Source organism: Nyctereutes procyonoides, unplaced genomic scaffold, assembly GCF_905146905.1.
Source record: "Nyctereutes procyonoides isolate TBG_1078 unplaced genomic scaffold, NYPRO_anot_genome, whole genome shotgun sequence".
Classification (NCBI taxonomy): Eukaryota; Metazoa; Chordata; class Mammalia; order Carnivora; family Canidae; genus Nyctereutes; species Nyctereutes procyonoides.
In genome coordinates, this window is record NW_026575146.1 from 28,728,916 (window position 1) to 28,751,171 (window position 22,256).

General features: G+C 35.0%; 1 protein-coding gene across 7 annotated transcripts in view; it reads right to left on the reverse strand.

The window, feature by feature from the left end:
* TRDN (triadin) overlaps nucleotides 1-22,256 on the reverse strand; it is a 368,093-nt gene that overhangs the window by 91,128 nt on the left and 254,709 nt on the right. For all 7 annotated transcript variants that reach the window (XR_008662524.1, XM_055310519.1, XM_055310523.1 and 4 more), the window contains exons 22-23: nucleotides 7,092-7,142; nucleotides 1,488-1,538 (exon numbers count right to left, since the gene is read on the reverse strand). Coding sequence is in view for 6 of the 7 variants with exons in the window: in XM_055310519.1 (XP_055166494.1) it covers nucleotides 1,488-1,538; nucleotides 7,092-7,142 (102 nt within the window). In the remaining variant the exon portion in view is untranslated. The remainder of the gene's footprint in view (nucleotides 1-1,487; nucleotides 1,539-7,091; nucleotides 7,143-22,256) is intronic.

The following is a 22,256-nucleotide window of genomic DNA, read 5'->3' on the forward strand; positions in this document are numbered from 1 at the left end:
AATACATTTCTAAGGTGAAACATAAATTTAATAATACGCTTGAAGCCATGTTGCTCTAAAATACTTTTATAAAAAATCAAGTATGCCTATGGGCTGAGAAAAAAAAATCATGTTGTGCTCTTGTGTTTCATTAAACAGCAATTTTGTTTAATTTAAAATTAATTGCAAACTTAGAAAAATATGACTTAAGGGTATGTTTTTTATACATTGCTACACTGACTAATGAGGACTCTCCATGTGCCCTTCATTTCTCTGAATGATTCCTCTGTCAGCTTTCCCCTTTGCTGACTTTCCCATAACTCTCCCAGCTCTACCACATGTCTTACAAGTTCACCAAAAGTCTCTTTCTTTTCAATAAGAGTTGGGACTTTTTACCACTAAGTCAATAGTTCCTGCAGATCTTCTCCACAGGTAAATGTAGAAGAAACAGGTTCTGTTTCTTATATTCAATATAGTAGGCATATTTCATGGTTTCACTGGTTCACTTATGTTTGTCTTAACAACAAGGAATGTTAGGGATGCCTGGGTGGCTCAGCGGTTGAGCATCTGCCTTTGGCTCAGAGCGTGATCCTGGGAGACCTGGGATGAGTTCCACATTGGGCTCCCTGCATGGAGCCTGATTCTCCCTCTGCCTGTGTCTCTGCCTCTGTGTGTGTGTGTGTGTCTTTCATGATTAAATAAATAAAATCTTTTTAAAAAACCAACCAAACAAGGAATATTAGATAATCCTGAGTATGATACCATGCCCATAGGATGTACTGGCATTAACTAGAAAACTAATTATATTCCATTGGACTTTGCATATTTACTTTTGTTTTAGGGGACATAACTTGGTATACAGCATATCAGAATCCACATTACTTTGGGCCTCATATAATGAGAAGGCTGGAGGTGCACTATGATGCATTATTATAGAGCTTGGTTTAGGAGATCAGATTTCTAATGCTGGCTCTGTTGCAAATTACGATGACTGAAAGGCTTCTTGACTATTCCAGTCTTGTTTATCTATAAGATGAGGGTATTGGACTACAGTTTATCTCTAAGTTCCTCCTAGCTATAAAATATGTTTGGAGTTTTATTATATCCAAATAACAGAATGGCAAGCTATCACTGAGAAAGTTTAACTATTTTTATCTTAAATCTTCGGTTTCCATAGCTATTCCTTCTAAGATTCACCTTGGGATATTTATAAAATGCAGCTATGCAGATTTTCCACTACAGGCTTGTGGAATCAGAATAACATATGCATTTTAAAAAGCCTTCATGGTGTTTCTGACATAGCTACTCTTGGCTTCGTTGTTTCATAGTCCAACATAGAATTTTATGATAGAAAATAGTCCTTTTTCCTTTGCTCAAAAATATACAAGGGCATATGAAAGTCACAGTTTTAAAAGCCTGAAAAATAAGTAATATATTACTTTGTTGCAAATAACTGAATATGCAATAGGCAGATCAATGTGTTTTCACATTTCATTATACAATATTACCTTTTTCCTTTAGGGAACCTGGAACTTTCACTTCTTTTCCCTTAATAGGCTCTGGAAAGAAACATTGAGCATTTATTTGAAGCCAAGATAAAAGGATTTGAGAACACATATATAATGGAGTTGTTGAGCTATCAGTAAGTTGAACCTAGGTGGAAATTATATGATGTTTTCTTTCAAAAATAATTTTAATCATACAGAGACAAGGAAACAACAGTATAGAGTACAACAAGCCATCCTCTGACCATTTTTATTTAAAATAAATGTAAATCATTGAATGAATTACAATCTATTTGTTCATTTAAGAGAATAAGCTTTTGGAGCGATACGAACTTATTTTAGCTGTAATTTTTTAAAACATGTAGCTTCTAGAAGTCTCCCTAAATGGTATAATCAGCATTAGCTTAGTTTATTTCTTTCAGGCTATGTGATTTTTTTTTTAATAGACAAATGGAAATCCCTGCATCTGTCATGGTAAAGTGGTACTTTAGTCTCGAGTCAAACAAATTTCAAGAATAAGCCTGAAATAAAATAGAAGAGACAATTTTATCTATAAACTCCCACATCTTAAAAATGTTGCCCTTAGTTAAAACAAAATTAAACTTCATTCATTCCACCAGGTTCAAATACAAACTGATCCTAGTTATATCATGGGTTCTACACACACACACACACACACACATATATATATGCGTGATGTCTTGAAGAGCAGCATCATGCTTCCTCAACAGCCTGTATAAAAGATAAACCAGTTTTTTGCCTCCCCTGTAACATTATATCTCAGTATTCATTTTGCTGGCAAAAACAGCTTTTAATGCAGTGAGAAAGGAAAGAAACAAGAAAAAAAATCTATTCTTCCAGCCCTCTGTTCTATTCCCACCTCTGGTTTGGGGTGGGAATGAAGAAAATGATGGTGGCACTCATAAATGGCTATCCCACTTGAGCAACCACTCAGAATTGAGTCCAGGTGACTTTGGATAGTGTCAAGAATGGAGAGAGGAGTTCTAGTGAAAAGGCTGTGTCCCTCAGAGCAAGATTTTCTTGTTAGATAAGCTACGGCCCTAAATATCCTTATGCGTGCAGAATATTTTTAAATGGCTTTGGTGGTAAGGAAAAGTCTGTGTTGCCATTTAATGTGCTAAGTATAAGTAGGGTCTTTTTTTTTTCTATATTTCAGCATCTGAAATCAAGAGCCATGGATTGAATAAACAGACAGAGAAGCTTCATTAACTTTTTTCAAGCTAATGGGGATAATTTACTGCTTTTGCATTTCCTGGCTAAACCAAAAAAATTAATGTATTGTGAAATGAGAAGTGATGGTGGGGACAGAGTCCTAGTGGGGTGGGAGAGTGCGTGTCTAGAACTTGAGAATTCAAGATTACAGCATGTTGGTTTCACTGGGTGAGTATATATGTTTGTGTGAGATTAAAGTAGCTATGAAATGTAAGGCCGAAGGAGAGGACCCTACAAGACGGCTTTGAGACTGGTGGAGAAAGAAGGGAGAGGCAGAGTAACAGATGTAATTTTATAATGTATTTGAAAATCATAAACTCATGACCTTAGACATGAAGAAAGCTCTCAGAAAATAGAAATGATTTTTATTTCCAAGCTCGATAATGGGAAGTTTCCTTCAGCTCCCAGGCTGGATCATCTCCTGCCCTGACTTTCCTGGAGCTCACTTTCTCTCAATGTCCTTTTTGACTTCAAGGGGTTCTGATCGGATTTAGGAAGTGCACAGGCTGGACCAGCGGGGTATCAACTCTGACTAAATCTGTGGAGAATGTTATATGGAAATTCTGTACTTCTATATTAGGAAGGATAGGCCTATTGCTGGCTTCAGTCAGCTATTAAGGTATTTTTAACTCATCTGTGTTGTCAAGAATAAAGCATCGGTGAACACTTCTTTGTGTTTTTACAAATATCGTGGTTTCGTTGAGTTTGTGCAAAAGCCTACAGGAAGGATGAATCCTGATTACCAGGATCTAGAATGTATTTAAAGGTGCTCATATAGAAATTAAAACTCTCAAAATAATCTGAGCAAGGAGGTTATGATGGAGTAAAGAATCACAAAGGAATAGGAAGATGGTTCCAGGATTTTAATCCCCCTACCCTAGTCCTTATACAAAGGCAGTAACAGGGTGAGTATCCACGATGAAGTATAAATCACTGGGGGTCCGTTTCCAAGTCCTCAGACAACTTACCTCATCCTTAGCTCTAGCTTTTGTTTGACCAGGTGGGAATGCCCAAGAAAAAGCATGTTGAAGACAAAAATTGGGGGGATTATCAGATGCATGGTCCTGAGCATCAGAATATAAGGAAAGACAAACTGCTGAGAATCCTCTGGCATTAGATCCAAACCTTCACAGGCCTGGGTCACAAAACTAGAAGATACTTCTAATGTCCATCATATTACTCCAGTACCAGAGGAACCTAAGGGTGCTACTGTCACATTCTCAGAAGAGGAGAAATTAATTAATCTCTTTGTTGCCTTGTTTGGGTTCAGTCTATAGGACCTCCGTCCACGGGTGAATCTCATATCCTCAGATAAATCAGACCAGCTGTTAGAACAAGTGGCAATAAGACAGGGTGGCTGCCGCAAGGGGTACAACCAATAACATGGGTGGCTAATGGGATTGAGCATTCCTGGGTGACCTAGGCCACACAAGCAGGCCTGTGCTCTTGTGGGGGTGGGGGTGGGAGGACTTAGGTGAGTCCACTGGCAGAGGGAAGTCAATAGCTGAACCAGTAGCCAAAGCCAGCAAGACGTGTCTTTCCTTGGCTCTTTGCCTTTGGAGCAATCATCTCTAGACCTCTGTATATCTTCTTAAATAAAGACACAGCCTGATGATGTTTCTTTAAATGCCTAATATACTCATGGTTGTCACATTCCAATAAACGTGGCCCCAGATGGTTTCTGCGTGATAATCCTGGGTTTATGAGCTGCAGCACTGTTTCAGTGGTGGGTTCTAACGTGTACGTGCAAGTGGAATTGGTGAGAGGATGGCAAAGGCAGGTAACCTTCTAGCTGCTTAATAGAAGTAACTCGCGAAATACAGTGACTCTGATGCGACAAGTGGCTTTTAGCAAGTGGAATTACTTCATTCTGATTCTGCCACAGGTCAGCAGCAGGTTTCAAGGAACCTCTCCAAAAATAGTAATATTGCAGAGATTTTTAATGTCCTTGACACCTCACAGGTAACACTGCCAATTTTTTCTGTGATTCTTTTTGGAATGATAAATTATATTCAGAGAAAAAAGGAAAGATGGCAATAAAATTCTTCTAAAATAATATCCAACTTATGTATAACAAAGAAGTTTGAGGGCATTAACTCAGTTGAACAAGAAAGCAGGTGCGTTTGAAATAGTTCTAAATCAATAATCATATGCAATGAACCTTTATATACGTGAGTTTCTAGTGACTGTAGAAACATCTTGCAAATAGTGCATCATTTAACATTGAGGAAAAAGTGTTCGCTAGAGAATTGCCCACAATTGTACATTAATAACAATAACAACACAAAAATAGGAATTACAGGAGTCAACTCAGTGGATGGTGTGGATTTAAATCTCCCAGATAATATTTTCCAAAACAGATTTTTACAACTACCATTTCCAACTAGTTTAGGCTTTGGCACAAGTGAATCTTTAAGTAGTAGCTTATTTTTGATAATCATCAATTCATCAAAGGTAGCTTTGGAGGTAAGCTCCAATCGTTCTTTTGAGCTGCTTTTATTGTGAACAGTAACATATGGTCCAAATATTCCTATGGCATAATTATGGACCAAAATAAATGTTATCTCATACTTTAGAAGAAGGATGGGAGGTTTACCTTGTGCAAATTATGGTTTGCAAATCATATACATATGTGTGTATATAAATAGCCATTCATGTACTTGGATTTTCCCAGTAGTATCTTTCAATGACATCTTTAGTTCTCACACAATCAAGGACAATTTTCTTGTTAACTGTCAGATAAAACAAGAGGGGAGAATGAGGAGTCTCTCTCAAAGTACAGATAATCAACTGGGAAAAGAATAGACTAAATTCCTCTGTGGAAATTAAGGGGAGACCCACCCAATAGCAAAAGGGCTAAGACTATTTTTCCATATTGTAGTGTCCGTGTATCTGTGTCAAATAGATTTTTCAAGCCCAGGTAATGAGCTCTAGACTCAAAGCAAAGTTGCTTTGAGGAAAAAAAAAAAGTTGCTTTGAGGAATACAAAGACAAGAACCCTATTTTAAGGAGCAACCAGTATCTGTGTTAAAATGAAAAGATGAACTTCAGTGTCTAAAAGACTTGACTTTGATTCTTGCCTTCACCTCTTAGCCACAATGGGAGACTGAGCAGCTGACATTATCTGTCTATGCTTCAGAGTCCTCATTTATAAAACAATTGAGATCTCAAGCACAACTTGCTGAAGCAAAACGTATAAAGTAGGTACCAACGTGCCTGGCAAAGTACAGATGCCCTGCTTCAGTACTTCTCTCAAACAATTTGTACGTTTGCGCCTAATTCCTCATCCTTCTTACTTGACTTTAAAGATCATTTCTTCAGGAAAGCCTCCTTTGATTTCCCAGACTCGATTAGAATCCCCGATTACAGTCTCTTGCAGCACCTGTATATATCTTCTATAATTCTTATCATTTTAATTAATTATGTAATTGGCACTGTAAATTCCATGAGGGCATAGACCGTGCCTTTCATGGGCTCCCAGTGTCTGGTGAGTACAAGTTCTGATTACTGTACATTAGATGCACAAAAAGTAATTACCGGTTATGGTACTTATCAGTCCACATAAAAAATTAACGTGAATAACATTAGCTCTTGATGCTTAAATGGGTGGCATTTCCACTAATTAATTCAAAACATATATGTGTGTGTTTATAATATATATATATATATATTAGATTATAAATACATAAGTTTGTGAATTCAGGCAAGAGGGCTCAGTGAAAGTTGAAGTAGATTGAAAAGGCTTGATGATTTACGTGCACATTAGTCTTAGAAGAAGCCTGGGATTTAGATGGACAGAAAGGAGAGTCAGTCCATTCCAAAGACTGAGTTCACAAAATTTAAATAAATGTCATGCTCTTTCACCGCAACAAAAATCCTGACAAGCCTCAAGCAGACCAAACTCCACCAAGTCTTTGAAAACAACAGTTCAGCCCTCCAGTTCCGGAGTCTTCCTCCCTATTACTGGCTTGGCCATCTTTATTTCTCCAGAGATTAGCAAGTGCTTATAAGGATTCTGCACTAAATATATATTTTATGAATGGATAGAAAAGAAAGAATCAGAGTGCATGGAGCTAAGTTCTTTCCACAGTCTTTACTTCCCTTCTGTTTGCTTGTTTTTTACTCTTTTCATTCTTTAAGGCAAATCCATTCTCGTTCTTTTGGAAATTGTATTCAGAACACTTTTTAAGTCACAGTGAACTGGAAGACAGTGTTTGAGGGACAAGTCAATAACTACAAGTTGTCAAATATATGAGCGTGACCTGTGCAGCTTGGGCTCACACATGTGCAAGGGAGAAGATCCGAAGTACCACGGACTCTTTCAGATAGTTTTGCTAATAAATTTCTAGTGTTATGTGAAGTTGACTCTATTACCTTTGTCCTTCGAAGCTGTAGAAGTCTTCCCGGACTTTTCTTTTCTAATTTCTGCAAGAGGAATCATGGGGAGAAAAGGTTACAAGGAAACACAGAGAAAAAAATAACAACCCCCTCCCGCCCCCCAAAAAATCCTGCAAGTTTCTTCATGTTCTTCTTCTTCTTTTTTTTTTTTTCTTTTTTCCTGAGGCTTAAAGACCCAGAAGGGCTCTTCATTGATATTTAAAATAGACATGTCAAAAAAAAACAAAAAACAAAAAACAGACATGTCTATGCGTGTGTATAACTTGCCTATAAAATGTTAACTAACTATGCAAAAGATACAAAATAAGCCCAGAAACCATTATCACAATTGAAAGACTATGATAGATACACAAAAGGTACAAATAAATTGCTATGGGCTTTGAGGAGAGAAGATACAACAATGGTAGCTAACATTGTCTATTCACTATATGCCATAGGGAATGTTCTCTACTGTTTGGCCATTCAACGTGCATGACAACCTTGTAAGGTACGTAGATCCTGTTATTATTTCTGCTTCTCACAGAAAGAGATTAAATAACTTTTCCAAGGTCATGTGGCTCAGACAGGAGACCTGAGATTTGAACTGATACCTCCCTGAACCCAACCACAAAGGCTCTGGCTGAATGGTGGAATCAGGAAAGGCTTTGGCAGGTGGTACTGAGGCAGACCTTGAAAATGGAAAGGATTCAGAGAGACGTAGGTGAAATAGAGAGAAAGACATTTAAGAAGGACAGGAGAGAGTATGGGGAGGCTTGAGCTGCTCATCTTTGAATATGGCTGTGTGAGTCCCCTGTAACCAACAGAATGCAATGGAAGCTATGCTGTGTGACTTCCTGCACTAATCAGAGCCATACAATTCCTACCTGCTTCTCCAGGGCAACAGCTCTGAAGAAGCTGACAGCCCTCCCTGAAGGACTCCAGCTAATACCACCATGCTAGAAAAGCTACATGGGGGCAGCTCAGTCAATAGCTCCAGCTGAGCCTCCAGCCAACAGCTGCCCGCCATCTAAGTGAGCGAGACATATCAGACATCCAGGAGATGATTGCATTAGATGACTACAGCCTAAGCCGATATTTGACTGCAGTCACATGAGGTACCCAAGTAAGAACTGCCTAGTTGATCCTTCCTAAATTCCTGACCCTCTAAATCCTGAGCACAGTAAAATTGGCTGTGTAAAATCTACCACTGTGTTTCAGAGTGGTCTGCACACAGAAACAGCATTTGAATCCATCGGCTAAAATAAACAGGATATTGCAGCATGTGATAAGATCTCCAGTGGAGTTCTATAGACAACAGAGAAATGATTAATAGCTCCATTATATAATTGGGAAAGTTTTCACTGAGAAGACACCACTTGGGTTTAGGCTCCTAAGTAGAGTAGAATCTCATTGGTCAGTAAACATCAATTTAACAGCATAACTGCATGTAGTAGGTAAAACAGATTTTAAAAATGCTGAGGATAGCTTCTGAGGTTTGTACATGTTTTACAGAGGGCCAATCTGCCATCTACTGAGATATGAAGTGTAAGAAATAGGAGTCTTTGGAGAAAGGTATCATCTTTGTTTTGAATGCATTACGTTTCATGTGTCATCAAGATACCCCAAAAGGAAAGGTCTAGCAAATAGTTGGAAATACAGGTGAAGTCCAGATTATATGAAAGTGCTGCAGAAGCAAAGCAACCTGCAGTCTCATTTATAAATGGAAACTAACAATGCAACGAGTAACATGAATTTTGAATGCCTCAAATTTTATTTACTTTGTTCACACACTGACTTAACTTAGTGAATAAACTAAGTATACAAAGGCAAAATAAACCAGAATATAAAAAAATATGTTCTTAATAATACATGCACATTTTTAAAAATGTTAAAAGACTGATAGGTATTATTTGTGTATTTCCAATCCAGTCTTATGTAATTTGTCTATATTGAAATATCATTCACATGTTGATAGTAATAAACTTAACCTTTTAAATGTTTATTAGTTATTGCCAGATGTTTTAAACTCACACAGCAATCAAAATAGCAATGCAAATCAAGTTTTAAATAATTTACTAGATAAAAAATATTCGTTTTAAGAGAAACATATTTGATTTCAATAAGGCCAGGATTTTTTTTTAAGATTTATTTATTTATAAGAGAGAGAGAGCACAAGTGGGGGGAGCAGAGGGCGAGGGAGAGAGATTGTCAAGCAGACTCCACGCCAAGCACAGAGCCTGATCTCACAACCCTGAGATCATGACCTGAGCAGAAAATAAGATTTTGTTAGATCCTTAACTGACTGAGCAACCCAGGTACCCTAGGCCTGGAATTTTTGTAAGTAAAGGGCCTGAATATATCTAATTAAGGTAAACAAATAGAAAATAGCATTTGCTTTTGCTTCTTACATGGTCCTATAGAAGATAAAATGTATCTGTAAGAACAGTGTTTTCTTCTAGAAGATTTTTTTTCCCCCATGAAACAGGCAAAACAAAAGACTGAAATAATGGACTATCCTGTAATGGAGGAAATCAGCACTAGAGTTTTTCCCTAGCACAAACAAATGTTTTGAACCCCAAGCATTATGTTTAAAGTAAATAGCACAATTAATATCTTTGGGATGCCTGGGAGGCTCAGTGGTTGAGCATGTCTACCTTTGGCTCAGGCCATGGTCCTAGAGTCATGGGATTGAGTCTCTCTTTAGGCTCCCTGAATGGAGCCTGCTTCTCCCTCTGCCTGTGTCACTGCCTCTCTCTGTGTGTCTCTCATAAATAAATAAATAAAATATATTTTTAAAAAATCTTTGATCTGACTACAGTTTATATTTCATTGCTCTGAATGATCAAGTTCAATATCAGTTTATTATCAGTGACATTAGAATATTAAGGATGTTTCTGTTGGAGCACCATGGTTTGATGTAATATGAAGTATAGCTAAATTTTAAGAAGAAACTGAAACTGGAAGGTCTAAAAAGAGCCTCACATTATCAGGCAATTTAAGCCTCCTGGCTGTGAAAAGAACCAAACTCAGTATTTTTAACCTTTCTTAACAAGCTAGCTTTAATAAAGTGTTTAGAAATGTCATTTTAAAAACTTTCTTATCTCTTTTGCAGATACAAGATGTCTGCTGATTAGAGATATTTTTTCATAAGCATAATGAATAAGATCAATGTATCAAACTTTCTGGACTTTTCTTCTGATGGAAAGGATAATTTTAAAGAACCATATGGAGAGCTCTATGTATAAGTTTAATAATACTGGATAATTTCCTGGATATGACTATTAATGGACATCACATAGCATCAAAAATATTAATCTTGTTCCATAACATTTCTATTGCTTCCTAAAATGATTTAATTGTGATTAATTGCATGGATTTTTAAAATATTTAACATATGAATGCTCTATGCGAACCTGCCATTTTTTGTTCATTCGGATATAATTTTTGACAATCAGAGATATTTGAGAAAAGGCATTTTATATAATTTATATCTTTTCCAAACTCCAAAATATAAATTTTATAAATCAATACAGAGAAAAGCCTTCTCAAGTCCTCTATATGGTTTAAAATACTGTGCTTATAATTCCCATGAAGGAAAATATAATATATTGATGTTTATTTAATAATAATTTTGAATGTTCCTTAAAAGATGTTGTCAGAGTTTAATTTTACTGGGACACTGTCCATTAACTTTGTAATTAAGTATGACTTAGTTGGAAGCTATCTTTTACTTTCTCTTTGTCCTAATGATACATTTAATCATTCCCTACTCTATGGGCTAAAACACTTCACACACATAATCGTAACATTTTAAACTGTTTTTCTTCAAATATCTGTTTAAATATCCTTAATTAAAAATGTTTCCAGTTCAATTATATTTACATGTTGGTGTCTCTTTTGTTTTAACCTTAGAACCTTCATTGCATTTTTTTTGTCTTAGCCTTTACATATTATTCAAAAAGAATATACTTTTATACACATATTATCACCTACCCCTAATTATCATTACCCCGGGCAGCCTAATTAAAAAGCATAATATAAAATTTGCTTGAATGACATCTGGACAATGCTGTCAGGGCTTGGAGACTATGGTGAGGTATTCCTCAAGATATTGTAGATAAGGACAATTAGACTGTTCTTTGAAAGTTAAGTTATATAATCAATACAAAGTGGGAAGAGTTAGTGGGTGAGCTCAGAAAGCATCAACTATCTAGACTATAAATACACCTGTGAAGAGCTTCCTTGCATTGCTTAAGCACTGTGGAGATCTAGGCAAGCTGGGATCTTTGGCATATTAAAACTTTGAAATAGAGCACATAAGAATTCAAAAGAGCTAACAGATACAGAACTTGTTAAGTACGCATCTTGCAATCCACATGGGGGAGAAAGTCTTGTCCAATGGATTCAGTATTCTAATCCTTCTGAAAAGTTCTTCCCCATAATAGTATAGTTTTCAAATTATCATAGTTCAGGGACTTTCCTGAAATCATCTAAATATCCCTTTCTTTTAAATTCTGGCTCAACTTACAGTTATGATGATTTTAGACTATGTAGCTTGGCTGCAGAGAGTGGACTCTTTGCACATGCCTTTATATTCTGGTCCTCATTAAACATTAATAACCAGAAGACTGGGACGCCTGGGTGGCTTCTTAGTTGCTTAAGTGTCTGCCTTGAGCTCAAGTCATGATCCCGGGGTCCTAGGATCCAGTCCTGCATTGGGCTCCCTGCTCAGTGGGGAGTCTGGTTCTCCCTCTGGCTCTCCCCTGGCTCATCCCCTCTGTCTCTCTCTCACCCTCTCTCAAATAAATGAATAAATAAAATCCTTAAAAAAATAATCAGAATACTGATTGGAATTCTGGAGAGTACCTCAGTGTGGTGCATTTTAGTCATTTTAGTTCAACTCTGCCCAGCTCTTTCAGAAAGATCAGCAATATGCAATGATTTTAAAAAAGGAAAATAAGCACTTCTTTATATATTTGGGAGACGAGATAAACTAGGACATCATAGGCACAGAATTAGCTACCGAGCCCTAAATCTAGTATAAAAGATTTTATTTTCAAAAGAAAACTTTATTAGCCATGAAATTTTTCTCATGTAATTATGATCAAGCCAAGATGCCAAAGTTCCCATGTTTGTTTCAAATATATATATATGTATATCTATAATTATAGGATTATAATTTGCTTGGCGGCAGGCAAAGCTAGATCTTGGTCATTCCTGCCCTTACTTACAATGAGGAAATGTTATTTTATAATCTTAGGCATTTTTCATATGATCTTGCTATGAACTGAATGTTTGTGTCCTTCCAAAATTCATATGTTGAAGCCTGAAACCCAATGCTATGGTATTTGCAGGTGGGTCTTTGGAAAGTGATTAGGTCATGAGGGTGGAACTTTCCTGAATGAGATCTCTGTCTCTGTTCTCTCTTTCTCTACTCAATTGGGTATATAGTAAGAGGCATCTGCAAACCAGGAGGAGGACTCTTGCCAGGAACCAAAGTGATTGGCACTTTAAGGCTCCAGAACTGTGAGAAATAAATTTCTACGTAAGCCACCCCATCTGGGCTATTTTTGTTATAGGAACCTCGAGCTGATTTAGACAAATCTCTTTAATTTTGTACTCATTCCAGAGAGTTGGGTGTTATCTGCATTTCATAGATTAACAGCAGACGCTAAGAGGTAAAAACTTGCCCAAGGTCACAGCTACTAAACAGTAGTGGGAAACTTGAACCCAGACCATCAAACTACAGAGGTAGAGCTAACCTGCATTAAGAGAACAGTGGATTATAAACCACATAGCATCTCAGACGCTCCTTCAGAATGAATAGTGAGCATGTTTGCATCACCATATCCCATCAATTGCCCTCCAGAACTACCAGTCTGTCACAGCCTTCCAAATACTTCTGAAGTCAGACCGTGTCATCTGATACATACCAAGAATTCAATAACTATTTGTTGAGTAAAGTAATAAATTTGCCAGTTTGGTGCCTACCACATTTTATTAGGAAAATTGCCATTTAATACCTACATAAAAGCCTACTAATCATCATAATCACCTTTTGTAGTTACTTATGCCCAACTTTGCAATCCTAACCTAGTAGCTGAGTTGTCAAAATAAAATGAAATTGCTGTTATTTAACAGTTTTAGTGGTCAAAATAAAGCATCTATTTCAAGCTAATATTTACTTAGCATTCTCTTTTTCTGGAAGCTTATTTTTTATTTTTATTTTTTAAATTTTTATTTATTTATGATAGTCACACAGAGAGAGACAGAGAGAGGCAGAGACACAGGCAGAGGGAGAAGCAGGCTCCATGCACCGGGAGCCCGACGTGGGATTTGATCCCGGGTCTCCAGGATGGCGCCCTGGGCCAAAGGCAGGCGCCAAACCGCTGCGCCACCCAGGGATCCCTTTCTGGAAGTTTAAATCTAGCATTTCACTTTTTGTTTTCTAAGAAATTTTGGATAGTGAATTTCCAATATTGAATAACCTCACATACCTGTATGTATATACTTATTTCAATGTTTGTAATAATCTCTAATCATCTATTCATTTTAAGTATAGCATATTATAGTTTAACTACAATAATATTCATTATCCATAGTCTATATTGTCTTTTGAACTTTTCATAATCTGAACTCCTTTTCTACAAACACATTTATGTGAGATCTTGGGAATTAGTCTCATTATAGTTTAAGCATTCCAACATGAAACTTATGTTATAAAATGATACAAAGAAATTTTGAAGAAATATAATTAAATGTAAGAAAAATGTTAGCTTAAAAGTTAATAAAATAAAAAGTAAATAGGGTCTTTTATGAATCCTCCTATTATTCATGGTAGAGAATCTCAAAATATATAGTACTTTGAAATTTACCTAGTGGACTAATTCTTTAAGATTTATACACTTTTTTTTTAAATTAATGAACTTCAATGAGTTCTAGAGCAGATTAAGGTTTGTAGCAAAATTGAATGGAAAGTCCACAGGGTTCCCATACGTGGCCTACCCCATCATCATCTCTCACTAGCATGATACATTTGTTACGATCAATAAACCAATATTGATACATCATTACCTACCAAAGTCCACAGTTTACATTAAGATTCACTGTTCATTTTGGTCATTCTATTGATTTTGACAAATTAAATGATGTACATCTACTATTATAGTGTGATACAGAATAGTTTCAGTGACCTAAAAATCCTCTGTCCTCCACAGTGTCAGTCCTTCCTCTTCCAAAACCCCTGGCAACCACTGAACTTTCTACCATCTCTTTTTCTAGAATATCATGTAGTTGGGGTTATACAATAAGAAGACTTTCAAGATGGGCTTCTTTCACTAGAAATGGAACTTAAGTTCCCTCTATGTCTTTCTGTGACTTGATAGCTTGAGATAGAAGAGTGTATTTGGTTCCAAATTTTAGCAGCTACGAATAAAGCAGGTATAAGTGTTTGCAGGTTTTGTGTGGACGTAAGTTTTTTAGTCATTTGAGTATATACTAAGATTGCTGGATTGTATGGTAGGAGTATATTTAGTTTTATAAGAAAACACCAAACTGTCTTCCAAGGTGACTGTTATTTTGTATTCCCTCCAACAACGATTGAGAGTTCCTGTTGTTTCACATATTCCCCAACATTTGATGTTATTAGTGTTTTGGATTTTAGCCCTTTTAATAAGTATATAGTGACATTTCATTGTTTTAATTGCAATTTCCTAGTGATGGATGATGTTGAACATCTTTTCATATGCTTTTGTCATCTGGATATCTTCTTTGGTAAAGTATTTGTTCAGATGTTGTGTCAATTTTTTAAGGGAGTTGTTCCTCTTCCTATTATTGAGTTTTAAGAATTTTTTGTGTTTTTTGGATAATAGACCTTTATCAGATATGTATTTTACAAGCATTTTCTCTCATTCTGTGTCATTTTCAAATTTTCATGACAGCATCTTCTGAAGAACTGAAGTGTTTAATTTTGATGAAATCCAACTTATGAATTTTTTATGCATGGATTGTGTCTTTGGTGTTGTACCTAAGAGGCCATTGCCAAAAGCCAAGGCCACCTGGATTTTCTTATGTTATCCTCTAGGGGTTTTATGGTTTTACATTTAGAGTTATGATCCACTTTGAGTTTACTTTTTGAGAAGGGTATAGAATCTGTATCTAGCTTCTTTCTTTCTGTCTTTCTTTCCTTCCTTCCTTCCTTCCTTCCTTCCTTCCTTCCTTCCTTCCTTCCTCCTTTCCCTCTCTCTCTCTCTCTATATATTTTTTTTCTTGTGGATGTCCAATTGTTCCAGCACTACTTCTTAAGAACTTATTGAGAATACTATATATTGAACTGTTTTTGCTTTTTTGTCAAAGATCAGTTGACTATATTTTGTGGGTCTATTGGTGGGCTCTCGATTCTGTTCCATTGATCTCTCTGTTATTTCAGCAACACCATGTTGTGTTGTCATAGCCTTATATACAGTTGAAGTAGTAGTGTCAGTCCCCCAACTTTGTTCTTGTATTGTCTTAGCTATTTTGGGTCTTTTCTGTTTCTGTATAAATTGTGTAATCAGTTTGTTGGTAGCCACAATAGCAGTTTGTCAATATCCACTGTGATTTTTATTATGATTACATTGAATCTATAGATGAAGAACTGACATCTTAACAATTTTGAGTCTGCCTACTCATGAACATGGAATAATTCTCAATTATTTGGTTTTCTAAATTTTTTTCATTTGAGTTTTGAAATTCTCCTCATGGAAATTTCACAAGTATATTGTTATATTCATATCTAAATGTTTGTTTTGTAATTGCTAATGTAAATGGTATTGCATTTTAATTTTGTTCATTCCAATATTTATTGCTGACACATAAAAGAACAATTTACTTTTTTGTTGTTATTTTTGTTTATTTTTGTTATTAACCTTGTATCCTGAAGTCTTGCTATAATTACTTACTAGTTCCAGGAAGTTTTTCTTTATTCTTTGGAATTTTCTACACAGACACATATCATATGTGAACAAAGCTTTATTTCCTCCTTCCTAGTTGGTAAATTTTTATTTCTTTTTCTTGTCTTATTGCATTAATGAGTACTTCTAGTGTAATGTTGAATAGAATGAGGTGAAATGGGATATCCTTGCCATTTTTCTTATTTAGGGGGGGGACACTTCTGTCATTAAGTCTGATGTTAGCTGTAGGTTTTCTGTAGATATTCCTTATCAAGTTAAGGAAGCTCTTCTCTATTTCTAGTTTGTTAAGAGTTTAAATTATGAATGAATGCTAGATTTTCTCAAATGGTTTTCTGTACCTAGTCATAGAATAATGTGTTTTTTCTTTATCTTGTCAATGTGATGGATTATATTAGTTGATTTTTCAAATGTTGAACTAGCTTTGCATACTGGAATAAATCCCACTTGTTCATGATGTAATTTTGTTATTTTATTGTTTGATTTGATTTGATTATATTTTAGATTTCCTTCATTTTTTTTAGAAAGTTCTAGTCTAACAGTACTTTAAACTTTGTGATATGTATGTACATGTAAAAGAACATTGAAGTCCAAGACTCTCAAAAAAGATTTGGTTAAGGTAAAACAAGAACTAATGTAATTTCAAAAAAATAGAAACTCTACTTCCTATGATGCTTATTGGTGTGACAAAGTGATCTCACAGCAAAACAAGGACCCTCATCTATTTATGTTCCTTCCGTTGGAAACAATATTTTAAAAGGAGTATTCATTTTTGTATTTTAAAAGATAAACCTAATCTATTCAGTACACCTTTATTCACTTTCTCCTTTGTGCTGGGAGCTAGAAAAACACAAATGGTTGTATTGAGTTCAGTTAATGCCAGAAAGCATCTACATGGATGATAGAGACACATACACAGGGATCCAAGTCCGTAGCATATGGACTGACAAACTCTAGTTGATGGAATGAGAAAAGATTTCACAGAAGCACTGGCGTTTGTAGTGGATTCAGAAACTGGTTAAAAGGCTTGCCATCAAAAAAGAATTCGGAAGCCATCTCCAATGTAAGGAACAATAAAGCAAACCATGGAATGTGAATGTTCATGTGGCTGGATTGCTGGATATACAAAGTGGGGAAGAAGTAGGAAGCAAAAGCTTGAAAGTCATACTGAGAATCGGTGGTAAAGGGACATATAGAGATCTACTACAGAATCTAAATTTATATCCTTCCAGGAATGATGAGTCTTTGAAGATGCTAAATCTAAATAATCTTTCTGGTACTATGTCAATGTTATTAAAAAGTTTTTGTTCATAAAAGAATATTATACATACTAACAACACATAGAAAGTTACTGTCATTTTGTTTGGAAATAGTCTCAAACTGAAACTACCCAGAGTTGTGTTATCCACATTCTCCTGTCTCCAAAGACAACATCTGTTTCATCTTTTATAGTTTCTTTTGCGCATATGTGTCAAGGGTATAATTTCTACATCCTGTGTGCCATTGTTACTGATACTTATGATTAAATCATATTTATGGAAATTCATGTCATTTAATTAAATATTCAATAGTATGCTTTGCTCTAGAGATGAACTTTTTGATTCTTAAGTGTGAGTTAAGTGTATATTTTGAAATGTAAACAAATTAAATACTTCAAATAATACAATTCTATTTAATAGTTTTATATAACAACATTTTTAAACATTTTAATTTTAGAATCTGAATCTGATTTTCCTGTATATACTTTTGTACGAATTGTACTTACAATCAGAAAAATAAGTATATCTTCAGAATTTGGGACAAAGTGGAAATGCCTTCAGGTATTGGAGGTAATTTTTACAAATGAGAATTAGGCAATATTATGATTGGAAAATCCTCTAGAGATTGCTTAGTGAAATAATTTTGGCTTGTAAAAGAGGCTAGTTAAGGCAGGTAGCTAGTGTAATGTCACAGAATAAATTATGGGGAAGGTGGACTAAGCTTTTTGTGTTATTTAGAGAGAGCTCTCTACTGTTCAAGTAGGTTAATATTTTAATTACTATTGGCTTTCATCAGTTTTTTTTTTCAAAGACCAACAACTCCAAGTTAAGAATTGCTCACAATGATTTTTATTCCCAAGGTTTTTAAGGACAATATGGATACTTTGTATGGCTTAGGTGACTAGTATCTATTCTATTATATAATGAAGTGAAATAAAACCCAAACTTTGCAAGTTATAATAATGAAAAAAATTTCTTAATTATGCCATTTTACAATCCCAAAGAAGATCTGCATTTTCATTTTTTAAAGAATTGCTTTTTCAATCAGTTTCTATTACATCACCATTCTATGAAAAATTGGGGCAGTAATAGTCAATAAGATACGGTATATTTTATGTAGACTGTTGATAAGATTTTCATGTTCATTCCTGAAATTATTTGACCTAAAATGTATAATTTTATGTACAACAAGAAGAAAGTAACAATGCATTTTTATGTGGGGCTAATGATATCATATGATTTTTTTGCCATTTGATTTTTAGAGAATGAGCTAACCTCCATCAATTTGTGATAAGATATACCATAACAATTTGTTTTCATACAATTTTATTCCAGGTAGTGTATGCCAATTTTTTTTTCCGAAACAAGTCTTGTAAATGAAAGAAATGATTTATAAATGAAAGAAAAAAGTCAGTAAAAGGAAAAAAGAATCTCAGGAAACAACCCTGTTTTGTAACATAGCAGCTTATAATTTTCTATAAATGATCTCTAAGGGAAAAAAGATCCAATCCATATGTGGCTTCAGGATACTAGCAGAAGCAGAAGAAAATATTGATAGAAAAAAAGAGAGACATAATTAGCAAATTAATGTTCTTAAGCTCATAAAGAGGCGTTTCTTTGGTGTGTTGTATGCTAAACACAATGGTGCATTTCCACAATCCATTATATAATCAAGGTTAGAATGTCAAAGGAACAAACAAAGTTGATTTTTCTCAGTGGTGAACAAAATTGTAATCTTCAAGTATCTATGTCAAATAATTAAAAGTTCTTTCTAGATGCCAACTCCTGATAATGGTGATTGAAATTCTATATGAAAAAAAATAGGATTTGTAAGAGAATTTCACTATGAAGAGAATGGCAACAGTCTGTTCCAGATTTAGGGATGTGATTTTTTTTTGTTTTGTTTTTTTATTTTTATTTTTTCAAGTGGAGCCCACCATGGGACTTGAGCTCATTACCCTGAGATCAAGACCTGAGCTGAGGAGATCAAGAGTTAGAGGCTTGACCAACTGAGTCACATAGCTGCCCTCATATTTAAGGATATCTTAAAAAAACTATCAACCTAAGGTTAAGACATAGATGATATCAAGAATACATACTTTCATTAAAATTATGAACTTATATTAAGTATTGGCAAAAGAAATATGAAGTCAATTGCCCTTAAATTCAGAGATGGTATGACAACTTTCTTTACATTTACAATTAGATTTGACTGGGCTTTAAGAAATTTTTCAAAACTGCATTGTATTATTTTGACATGGAGATTTTTGGACTCTAAATCAAGACAAAGTTTGAGAATTAAAGTATAAGTGAAGCAAGAGCACATATTTGATGTGAACAGTGTATTACTTTTAAGAACCTAAAAGACATAATGTTCCCACTAAGAAACAACTTTGATAGATCATGAAGGGGTCAGAATGCAGGCAGAGGAGTGACACATAGCTCCTGGGTATGGTGTCTTTTCAGGTAATTCAACCCATCTACCTATCAGTTTCTCTGATCTATGGTTAATAAGGTTACTTGGTGTTAAGAGTGGTGATCCAAAAAAAAAAAAAAAAGTAGTGATCCAGTATGAACTATAAGGGGAGATTCCTGGGTCAATCTTGTAGTTTTAGTGTGCTTCTCCATAAAATGCCCTCGATGTCTAAGAAAAGAAAGGGGGGATATTGGTCACAGAGGCCAGATACGCAGAGGAATTATTCATTTTCATGATAACGGAAAGCAGAATATTTGCATGGAAGCAAAATTTGGGGCAAACAATTATGTCTTGTGTGACCTGTACTTGATTCTAGTATATCCTGCATAAAATAAGAGTGATCAACTCACACATTAGCTTATTAGAGAAAATGGGTCATTAATAACAAAGAACCTTTAACTTTCCAGAGCAAGGTACTGCATGAATGGGTCTCATGACATCACCTCCAGATCTCGTTGACAGCATTGGCACACACGGCTCTTTTATTGGGCTAAAACTCTCATTAGCATTGAATGGCGTCCCTATCAATAAATGTGAATTACATGACCAAATGTTGCATGGCAGATTGTGGCACCCTGCAGATCAATGTAACAATACAAATTTCTTCTAAGTGTTGCTCTGCTGTGTAGGTGGGATTTAGATCTGTCTGGTTATTAAAAGATGAGGGGTGTGGCGAAGAACATAGTGAGAAGGAAACTAGAAAGGAATTTCCTATACATAAGATAAAATCATTGTGAGAACATTCTAAAAGTATTAAGTAAAAGTAAGAAGTGAGATGTGCTATGGGAGCAAGTGAGACAGTGAATTGCTAAAGGTTCTCTTGAAAATCTATAAAATACATGAATATGCAAAGTACACTCATTTTCACATTTTGTATAAGCTCCGCATGTAAACCATCTTCTCTCTGAAGCCCACTTCATGTTCCTCACACCCACTCCCCAGCGCCTAGCCTGTTGTGGGCGCTCAATAAATATTAAACAATCAAAGCACAAACCATTGTCAGAAAGTTTGGAATTCACAGGAATCAATAGTATTGTTATCATTTAACATTTATTGAGGGTCAACAGCATGACTTAGTCCACATGTGCAAATAGGTTATTTTATAATCACATATTAAGCAAATAGTTAAACACAATTTGTATTAACTAAACTTCCAATTTTACTCCAGTGATCTGAGATGTAAAATTGTTTCTTTTTCAAATAATGTTGACATACCATGAAATATAAACTTTAATTATTTAAATAAATAAGTTTCTTTCAGGGAAATCATTACTGTTAGGTATTAACATTCACTTGAAAGTATGAGATCAATCTATAATAAGTACACATCACATATTCTGAATAGGCCCGTGCATGTACAAAGAATAGAAGAATCTGAAAAGGTGAGGGAGGACAATGAAAAATACAAATCTTGTAATAAATAGCATTTGGGTTTCCCTGCTGGCAGGACAACTTAAAACACTAATACAATCAGGTAGGGTACTGTTCTTTACAAAATAGAATCAAAGGCAAAGAAAGACAGAAAACTCTTCAGGGAGAACACAAATTAGCATGCTTCTGAATTTAGAAACATTTCATAATTTAAGGCAAGATTGAAGTTTTTTATTACAGGAAATGAACTATATTTGAGACATTTATGATCCACATGCTCATTTTATCCTGAATAAAATGATTACTAACTGTGCTCAGATGTATTCTAGTACATCTGATTTAAGAAGAGCCTCTATATCCTGATGCAAGGAACACACTGCTTAAAAACTTTGTGAAATACACAATTTTTACGTTTGGAAGGAGTAAGAGATCATCTAATTCTGCTTCACAGCTGTAAAAATAAGAAAAGCAAGGATGGACCTAATGTTTCTATATTTAGACTCATATATTGGCTTAATTGGGTAATGTTTAACTTTCTCTTCCATTTTAAGTTTTTTAAAAAATTCACTAGAATTGCAACGACTGAATTTTAATTTTTCAATATGTTTATCCATGTGATGACTGTTCACCACATGCAATTTTGTTTATGTAAGAACACCATCTACAAAGATCCTAACAATATGGTACCATTAACGAATAATGCATATTTAATTATTTTTTTCTCTACTAGTTTCACTTTAAAACTGAAGAATTTAATCACATATATCCAGGTTTCTGAAATATGGCAATCTTTACTACTGGAAATCATATTTTGATTAACTAAAATAGTCTCTTAATTGCACAGTATTTAGAGACAAAGTTCATTGAAATCTGGGTCATCTAACAGTCCTTTCTTCACTAACTCCTCTGTTTTCATTCAACCCACAGATAGTTGTTGAACACATACTGTATGCCAGCCCTGTTACAAGTTTCTAGACCAGACCTTTAAGATCTTAAGCAAACTCATGCATAGGTGTAACTGAAAGAGAAGGAAAAGATAATTTGCAAGTGATTTAATTTGTAACTATTTTCTTTACCTTTTCACTGTTGGATTTTAAGTCACTTTGAA